The 10220-nt window shown below is 42.3% G+C and overlaps 1 protein-coding gene across 2 annotated transcripts in view; it reads left to right on the top strand.

Moving 5' to 3' along the window:
• The window catches only part of PKP2 (plakophilin 2), a 115840-nt gene that overhangs the window by 154 nt on the left and 105466 nt on the right, over window positions 1-10220 (top strand). The window contains exon 1 of one of the 2 annotated variants that reach the window (XM_032248303.1): window positions 1-254. This exon is cut by the window's left edge and continues 154 nt beyond it. In XM_032248303.1, the coding sequence (XP_032104194.1) occupies window positions 32-254 (223 nt within the window). In that variant the 5' untranslated portion in view covers window positions 1-31. Of the gene's footprint in view, window positions 255-326; window positions 621-10220 lie in introns of those variants that run through there. The other variant, XM_032248304.1, reaches the window with a different exon arrangement.

Here is a 10220-nt window from a genome sequence, read left to right as displayed (position 1 = left end):
GTCGAGCGGCTCGGTCGCCCCCACCGGCCCCATGGCAGCCCCCGGCGCCCCAGCTGAGTACGGCTACATCCGGACCGTCCTGGGCCAGCAGATCCTGGGACAACTGGACAGCTCCAGCCTGGCGCTGCCCTCCGAGGCCAAGCTGAAGCTGGCGGGGAGCAACTGCCGCGGCGGCCAGACGGTCAAGAGCCTGCGGATCCAGGAGCAGGTGCAGCAGACCCTCGCCCGGAAGGGCCGCAGCTCTGTGGGCAACGGTGAGTGGAGCCCGCGGCTCCCTGGCGCCGCCCCCTGCCCCGCACCCCGTTACCCCCTCCTATCCCACCCTCACCCCGCTTGCTGGGAGGGCAGAACCCCGTGTTCTGCCCACCTGTTGCTCGCCGCCCTCGGTATGACCGGCTTGCTTGTGGAAAGCACTCTTTTCTATAACCTATTACTTAGCTTTGTCATATAGGTACCTATGTATGTTAAATATTGTACGTATCTGTCAATGTTAAAGAACTCACTTGGAAATTTAACCCCTTTCTTTTTCTACTCCGCCCGTCCGCACCCCTCGCTGGTGCGGACTAAATTTGGGGGTTCAGGGAGTCTATCAACACCTTGAGATGCTATGCAGAATTTTGGTAGGTACTGTCGTTTTCTGGGAGAAAGAGGCCTTCTTCACTTTTATTAGATTTTTAAAATAGTTCATGACCCCCGTAAATATCTTGAAAAAGAAAACCCGACAGCACAGGCGCTCCTACAACCTGTAAATTGGGATTGTGCTGTCTTGTGCAAGTACTTCGGGGCGCTCCAAGTGTAGGAGGCGAGTGGTGGATCTAAGGAGTGAAAAAAGTGGCTAGAAGGCTTGGGTCCTGGGAACAAACACGCTCAGGAGAAAGGGGACTTTGGCCCTGCCGGCAACACCCCTGCCCTCCCGGCTGCGCTTCCCACCCCCACCAATGCGGGCGTGGTGCAAGGCTGATCCCTCCAAAAAATTAAACATGGAGGTGAAAGAGGTGTAAGCACGCACACGCACACTATGTTTGCGATTGATAGACGGGGGAGGTGGAAGGGCAAGAAGATGGCAAGCCACTTGTGAAAATTAGGGTACATGATGTATCCTTTTCTCCTCAGCTAAAGTCAGGTGATCAGATCAACTCAGTAACTCTTGTTTTACTTGTTGTGTGTGTGAGTTTGCATTATAAAAGCTCTACGTTGGCTTATTATAGCAAAAAATTAAAAAAAAAAAAAGGAAAGAAATTGAGTAATTAAGTTGGAATATCTGTTTCTTCCATGTTCAACTGTTTCTGTATGAAGTAATTTGTGCATTGGCGAATGTAGTCTAACCCATTCTAATTTCTATTAGGAAAACAGAAAAATCCTAACAGGCCGGACCACAGTTTTAAAACAGCAGAGTCTGGGAGGCTATACTGTTTTTATAAAAGAATCCTAAAGAATCAGGTAGTCAATGATTACATATTAGAAAGGTAAAGAGAAGATGTTCAAAGATTGTAGTTAATATAACTGAGTGCCTACTATGTGCCAAGAATTGGGCAATGTGGTTTGCATTCATTTTATATGTGTGTGTGTGTGTGTGTGTGTGTGTGTGTGTATTCATTTTATATATATATGCATATATATGTATATATATATAATTTGTATTTAAAAACTTGTAATGAGCTAGGTATTTTAATCCTCATTTTACAGATAAGGAAACTAAGCAGTTAAGTAACACTGAAGTTCTCATAGATGGTAACTAGCAAAGTTGGTATTTAAACTCCCAAATGTGAATTTTAAATCTCTTATCAGTTTTATCATTAAGTTTTAAAATTATTAATACAAAGGGGGATTTATTAGACGCTAAGCCTCTCCGTGGCCCCCTCCCATTCTTCTCTAAATAAAATTGAGGACGTTCTGAAAAGCTGGGGCGGTCTAGACAACACAGAACCGCCACAATACCTGGGGGGGAAAGACCTTAAATTTAGACTTACGAGTCTGACTAAAGACTCCGGGATGACTGATGCCAATCTTTGACCAGTGGAGCCATTTCACCCATTCAAACTAAAACCAAACCAGTTTCCTCCACGTGGGGAACACAGGAGGCATATTAGATATTCTTTCTTATCCTATGAGAGTGGCCAGCCAGGAAGAACAAGCAGATACAACTATTCCTAAATGGAGGGAATGGAGCCTTGAACAGAAGAAAAGGGAATGTTACTGGGCATCTATATACTTTGTGCCTATTCCAGAATCTTTATTATATCCTTAAAACAATTGTGTGAAATAGATATGAGAATCCATCTCACATATGAAGTATGTGTCTGTCAGCATTTGTTGGAAGTGTAATCCCAGCTCCACGAATAATCTGTTCTCTCTACAGTATAATGCATCAACTGTGTGGTGAATTCAGCAAGCATCAAATGAGCATGTTCTTCATACAAGGCACTGTGCAGGTGCTAAATTAAACACAAAGACTCTGCTTGTTTTAAGCAAGAAGTTTGAAGTCTAAATAAGGAGGCCAACCTCTAGAAAAATACATTACCAAATAAAAAGTAGTAAGTGACCCAAAAGAATAACTAATGTATTATGGAGTTTAGAAGTATAAATTGTCTGGAAGTGGTAGTTCATGCCTGTAATCCCAGCACTTTTAGAGGCTGAGGTGGGCGGATCACCTGAGGTTGGGAGTTCAAGACCAGCTTGACCAACATGGAGAAACCCCGTCTCTACTGAGAATACAAAATTAGCCAGGCATAGTGGTGCATGCCTGTAACCTCAGCTACTCAGGAGGGTGAGGCAGGAGAATCTCGAACCCGGGAGGCAGAGATTGCAGTAAGCAGAGATTACCGCATTGCACTCCAGCCTGGACAAAACTCCATCTCAGAAACAAAAACAAAAAAAACCGGGCATGGTAGCTCATGCCTGTAATCCCAGCACTTTGTGAGAGTGAGGTGGGTGGATCATGCAGTCAGGAGATCGAGACCATCCTGGCCAACCATGGTGAAACTCCATCTCTACTAAAAATAAAAAATTAGCTGGGTGTGGTGGCATGCGCCTGTAGTCCCAGCTACTCAGGAGGCTGAGGGAGAAGAATCGCTTGAACCTGGGAGGCGGAGGTTGCAGTGAGCCAAGATTGCGCCACTGCACTCCAGCCTGGCTACCGAGAGAGACTCTGTCTCAAAAAAAAAAAAAAAAAAAAAGTGTAAGTTACTCCTAGTGGCAGGAAGTTTTGAAAAACTTCCTGGATGTAGATCTCAAAAATTCAGTAGGACTGGACAGGGAGGTGATTGGAGAAAGATCACTCTAGGAGGGAACAGAATGAATATTTCACAGTTCAGAGAGTTGATATGTTAGACAAAAGGGTACTATCTTGGTCCTTCTGCTATAATGCTTAGGGCAGCTACTTGACTGGCTCTTCCAACTAAGGAACAAAGCGTTTGAAATATTTTGATTGCAGCAGCGGCTTCCCAGCAAGCTGAAATACACTCTGCAGCCTACACAGAAGTACAAATCAGGCAGAGATAAGGCAGCAAACAACACCTACTTACTTTAAAGCCTCAGCTTTCTGAGACTCAAAAAGGAAATCAGCTTCAAAGGAATTTAACATTAGCATGCCATGAAACAATTACCAGGGGTGGTTCGTATATATTCTTTAATTAAAGTTCTTTGAAAAGGTCTGGGGGCTTATTGTGGTTCTGAGTATAATTTTTATTTTCATATTACTATCCTGTCTCTCAAGTTGAAACACACAAGCAATTGTTGAAACAGTACTGGTCTGGAAAAAAATCCTGTATCAACACAAGACATTCCAGGAAAAAAAAGACCCTGATGTTAACTCCTGTTAGCTTCAGGCCCCTGGAAAATTCTGAGTTGTCGACAAACCTGGAAGGTTGGGACAATGGATAAGCTGCTGAAAACAGAGATGAGATAAATGTGGCTGATTTGTTGATAAGTATCTTGCAAGGTTCTTTAACCCTTTGACTTCTTTCTAATGCCTCAGTATAGCTGGGTGATTTTCGTTGTAAATCACTCAGTGACTTTTGGTGTTATTTTTAACTCTGCTGAACATTTTAAAGTTGGCTGTAACTCTCTGGGAAGGGGGCCTTAAGAGGTGTATAGCAGCATCACGAAGTAAGTCTGTATTGTAGCTAATAGTTAAAATATTTTTCTAAAAGAAACAGAAGACATTTAAGAATTTCCAGTATTGGCAAAGGGAAAAATTAGAAGTGTCCTTATCCTATTTATTATACTTGCCTTAAAATTACTACTTGTTACTCAGTTCCTCTCCTGGGATACCTGAGTAGGGAGAAAGTTGTGTTTTAAATTGTTGTATTTACTACCTCTAAAGCACAGTGAACAATCTCCTATAAAGCACAGTGAACAATCCCGTGATGCAATTTACAGCATCTTTGGAAATCCGCCATAAAACTTGAAGCACACTGTTATCTTAGGTGATTTTCCTGATGAAGCTGCTTTTAAATATCTGTGATCAAAAGTGAATTCTGGGCCGGGTGCTATGACTCATGTCTGTAATCCCAGCACTTTGGGAGGCCAAGACGGGTGGATCACCTGAGGTCAGGAGTTTGAGACCAGCCTGGCCAACATGGTGAAAACACATCTCTACTAAAAATACAAAAAATGGGCCAGGTGTGATGGTGCAGACCTGTAATCCAGCTACTAGGGCGGCTGAGGCAGAATAATCACTTGAACTGGGGAGTCAGAGGTTGCAGTGAGCCAAGATCGTGCCACTGTACTCCAGCCTGGGCAATGGAGCGAGACTCATCTCAAAAAAAAAAAAAAAAAAGTGAATTTGGGAGAGAGAATTGAAAATTAACTCAGGGTAGCAAAAGAAAGGTAGTAACTAGGTGCTACTGTTAAAAAAAAAGTAAGACATTATTCAAACTCTGCATAAATTCTTCCTTTGACAAAAGGAATCCCAGGAATGAAGCAGTTCTGGGGAGCATGGTGACCAAAGTAGGAGGGATCAGGAAAGGGGGAAAAAGTGAGACGGCTGGTGGCCGGGCCTTGGGCCTGCTGCTCTGAATGTGAGGTGTCAGTAGCACACTGGATTGAATGTACCTCTGTGTCTGTGTAATACAGCCTGTGAACCACTTTTTGTCCAGTGCCAAGCAGATTGAGTTCGGTAAGCCCAAAAGAAGTATATGGTGGTCTTTTGTTTTTATTTTTAAAGAAATTCTTCTGATTATAGTAAGTCATATGAAATAGAATGTTAACAAAATGGTGGTTACAAAAAAAAAAAAAAAGAAAGAAAAGAACTTCACACCCCTGGAAATGTTGAGAACACATATTTTAGGGGTGAAGTTTTGTTTCAGGGTAAAGTAAGGGTGCTTCATAATCCATGGAACTGTAAGAAACCAGAATTAGACCCAGAGTAACAGGGCTTGATTATGAAAGTACATTTTGCTATGTGTGACAGATAAGATGCAGGAAATTACCTTAATGGGAGGAAGACTGTTCATTTAGGCTCTTAAAAGACTCTGTTACAATGTTATCTATATGCCCTGTGCTAGGAGTTCCACAGTCATGGGAACAGAAGGTAGCTTACTTGTATTAAATATTCTGGGTATTTGTAGTTCACATTGGCTCATTTTCTCTAGGTTTTAGGTAGGAACTTCACAAATTTATTCATATTTATTAAAATAAGGCTGTGCATACTTACATTATTTTGTCTTTACATAGTTTAACGTCGATTTTACCCTACAATTGAATTCCTGGTCTGATCAATACAAATTATTAAATTTTTAAATTTTTTTCTCTGAGAGAACAAGCATATTATTGGCAACCTATCTATGATAACAATGAAATATAAATATGTTGCTAAAATCTCTGGAGTTTATACATGAGACAATTAATATGGCCTACAATAAGATGATTTATTTCCATCTCAGATGATATTCAACAGTTTAAATTATACAATTCTGAGACAGATGTTGGACTTCAGGTTATTTTGTGCCTGTATGCAAATATATGAAGACAAATACTATGCTTCTCCTATGGAAGTAAATTAGCAGTAAAAGGCAGCAGTGCAAGTAGGAATACACAATAAATTAGGAGAAAACTTTATTTTTCTGTTAGAGGGGGCACCTTGATTCCGTGACTAGTAGAGTAAGAATACTAAACAGACCATCAAGCCTTCTCATAGAAACATTAAAAACCTGTGTTATCTTTTCTTTTTTTTGTTGTTTTGTTTTGTTTGAGACAAGAGTTTTGCTCTTGTTGTCCAGGCTGGAGTGCAATGGCTCACTCTCGGCTCACTGCAACCTGCGGCTCCCGAGTTCAAGCGATTCTCCTGCCTCAGCCTCCCAAGTAGCTGGGATTACAGGCACCTGCCACCAAGCCTGGCTAATTTTTTGTGTTTTTAGTAGAGACAGAGTTTTACCATGTTGGCCAGACTAGTCTCGAATTCCTGACCGCAGGTGATCCGCCCGCCTCAGCCTCCCAAAATGCCGGGATTACAGGCGTGAGCAACTGGTCCCAGCTTGCATATCTTTTCTATAATGCTATTACTGGTGATTGGATATCGGACGTAAAAACAGTTGTAATGTTCTTAAAGTGCTTAAAGATAAACACTTGAGAGCTCAATATATAGATTTAAATAAAAATGGACAGTTGGAAAAAATAACCTTAAGCATTTGAAAACAAAACCTGCCATTACTATTAAAATAATTCACATATTTATATTCTTGGACTAATCAGCTTTACGTTTAACAACATGGGTTAGCCAAAGCAGTCATAATCAAAGTTCTGCAATTCCGTGATTTTTAGAATTTGTGGATGAAAACGTTGTTCATTAGAAGCTTGATGGATTATTTTTTTCTGAGTCTCTCAGTAAGCTATTCATAGGGCGGGTGTGGGGAGGCATCCAGACTATTGGATCTTGATTACTTTTTTCACTGAAGGATAAAAACAAATGGGAACTTTTCTTGACAGATCATATGAACTTATCGTAGGCCACCAAAATATTACAGATAAATACATAAGCCATACAGATAAAAGAATGATAGTAAACATAGACTATCCAAATGTAGAGTCAACCTTGCCAAAATAAACAAAGTCGACCTTTCTAATAACTTAAGAATAAAGTCTGCCTACATGTTAGGAGAAGCAAATTTTTTTTCCTCTCCATATACCCAGAATGACAGAGAACAGTGAAAACTATTTGAGCACCTTCCATCTACCCCAAGACAAAAGCATACATATGACAATCCTACTCACATTTTAGTTCCATTCTGGTGAGCCACAGAATAGATACTTGATTAAGCGCAAACCAAATTTGTGTAACTAGGATATTTCTAATGTACAGGTAATCTGACTAATCAACAATTAACTTGTCAAGTGCTGATGCAAGATTGTGCTAGAAGTGGTAGTGTAAGATACAGTTCTTTCAAAATCTCCTTGGAAGAGAAAATAACCTCTTCTTGCTTTAACTTGGCCCCGCTCCAATCCATTCTCCACGTAGTTACTAGAGTGAACTTTCTAAAATCTTACTGCATCATTTCCCAATTTAAATTCCTTCAGTTTCTTGCCGTTATCTGCAAGAGTAAAATCATTGAACACGGCATTCCAAGTTCTTCGTGACCTGATGCCTGCAGCTTCTCAAACTTCATCCCTGGGGCCACTGCCCTTGCTCCCCACCAAACACACACAGGCAATGTATCTTGCTTGGTATTTCTACCCCTCCCCATCTCCCTCCTTTCTCTCTTGCCCAGTTAACTCAGTTCAGTTGTGTCCCTTGTAGGCAGCCTCCTTACCCCCTCTCCTCCACCTCATTCTACAGAGGGAGATCTTGAATGCAAGTTAAAGAATTCGATAACCGTGAGTCACGGATGTTTCCACAGGGAAGAAGCATGAAAAGTGCAGGGGTTTTGTGAAAATACATTGGACAGATTTGGTGGATTTAAAGTAGGAACAGACCAAGCACGGAGGCTCTTTCCTATAATCCCAGCACTTTGAGAGGCCGAGACAGGAGAATCACTTGAGGCCAGGAGTTCAAGGTTGCAGTGAGCTCTGAATGCACCACTGCACCCCAGACTGGGCAACAGAGCAGACCCTGTCTCAACAACAACAACAAAAAGTTGTGATAGCAGTTATGAATCAGTTGGGAGGGGTTAGCCCTGGCAAATAAGCAGCAGGGGAGACACAATGACTTCAGAGTCATTACAAAGAAAACCTGTAGTGAGTATTTTAAAGCAAAAAATAATTTGTGAGTTCTATAAATTCCCTTTTTTTGATATTGGGAGTATAATGTGATATTTTCCATTGACATTATAAAGTCTTACAAGTTTTAAAGTCTTATGAGATATCTCAGCAAATAAATTGGCGGGAATGCCAAAGTAAAGAGACAAGTTACAGAAATGAACAGATTGACTGATTCATTCATTCATTCATGAGTCAGGGTCTGTCTCTGTCATCCAGGCTGGAGTGCATCTTGGCTTACTGCAACCTCTGCCTCCTGGGCTCAAGCCATCGTCTTACCTCAGCCTTCTGAGTAGTTGGGACTACAGGTGCACGCCCCCACACCCAGCTAATTTTTGTAATTTTTTTTTTTTTTTTTTTGTATAGATGGGGTTTTGTCTGTTTGCCCAGGCTGGACTCAAATTTCTGTACTCAAGTGATCTGCCCACCTTGGCCTCCCGAAGTGCTGGGATTACAGGCATGAGCCACCACGCCTAGCTGAGAAATGAATGGATTTAGATACTTTCAGGATATATCTATTTAATACTTCACCGGGATGCTAAATTACTAGTTTATAATCACAAATTCTACCATTACATATTCTAATACCTCAAACAAAATATGACATGAACACCTGTGATATGAAAGGGCTATTTAATGGCTCATGCCTATAATCCCAGCACTTTGGAAGGCCAAGGCAGGTAGAACTCTTGAGGCCAGGAGTATAACATGGCAAAAGCCTGTCTCTACTAAAAATACAAACATTAGTCAGGCATGGTGGGAGATACCTGTAGTCCCAGCTACTCGAGAGGCTGAGGCACAAAAATCACTTGATCCCGGGAAGAGGAAGTTGCAGTGAGCTGAGATCATGCCACTGCACTCCAGCCTGGGTGAGGGAGCAAGACTCCATCTGAATTAAAAAAAAAGGGAGACGGAGGCTTTTAAAATGCATTTTTGTCATTATCTAGAGCAGGAATTTGAAAGATTGCTCCCCAAATGTCATAAATTGGTATATCAGAGGATAGTTCCTGAATTGCCTAGGGGGTTCCTGAAAAATAAGGACTCTAGTGGCTGGCATATTGTGTGAGTAACAACGGCGATGGATTAGTCAGTCACACACTGGCACGGGGAGTGTGTGGCCCACTCTTCCAGGAGAGCTGGTTAGTCCCTGGCATATTCAACTTTGTAAGAACTCATGGCCAGTACTTTCCAGCATATACCTGATAAACCAAGTTGTTTCTCATGGTTGATTATGTGAGCTGTGTTACTGGTCACCAAAATACAGCACTGTACAACTGTTTATTGAATTTTCAGTAGCATAAAACTTTATTATGCCAGCCGCAGAGGCTCAGGCCTGTAATTCCAGCACTTTGGGAGGCTGAGGCAGGCGAATGACGAGGTCAGGAGTTCAAGACCAGTCTGGCCAGCACAGTGAAACCCTGTCTCTACTGAAAATACAAAAAATCAGCCGGGTGTGGTGATGTGAGCCTGTAATCCCAACTACTTGGGAGGCTGAGGCAGGAGAATCGCGTGAAGCCTGAAGGCGGAGTTTGTAGTGAGCCGAGATCGTGCCACTGCACTCCAGCCTGGGAGACACAGCAAGACTCCATGTCAAAAATAAATAAAACAGCTTTATTAGACTTTTATCTGCTTTGAAAACAATTCTTCACCATAGTTTTTCCATCTTTTTCTTTCCTTTCTTTCTTTTCTTTTTTTTGGAGACAGAGTCTCACTTTCCATCACCCAGCCTGGAGTGCAGTGGCCCAACCTCAGCTCACTGCAACTTCTGTCTCTGGGGCTCAAGCAGTCCACCCACCTCAACCTCCCAAGTGGCTAGGACCACAGGCCCATGCCACCGCTCCCAGACCTTTTTTTTTTTTTTTTTTTTTTAGGGGACGGAGTTTCGCTCTTGTTACCCAGGCTGGAGTGCAATGGTGCAATCTCGGCTCACCGCAACCTCCGCCTCCTGGGTTCAGGCAATTCTCCTGCCTCAGCCTCCTGAGTAGCTGGGACTACAGGCACGCGCCACCATGCCCAGCTAATTTTTT

This window comes from Sapajus apella, unplaced genomic scaffold (assembly GCF_009761245.1).
Source record: "Sapajus apella isolate SASKATOON/1434 unplaced genomic scaffold, GSC_monkey_1.0 scaffold66, whole genome shotgun sequence".
NCBI lineage: Eukaryota > Metazoa > Chordata > Mammalia > Primates > Cebidae > Sapajus > Sapajus apella.
Note: the sequence above shows the minus strand (reverse complement) of the source record. Positions and strands in the feature narration are given on the sequence as shown.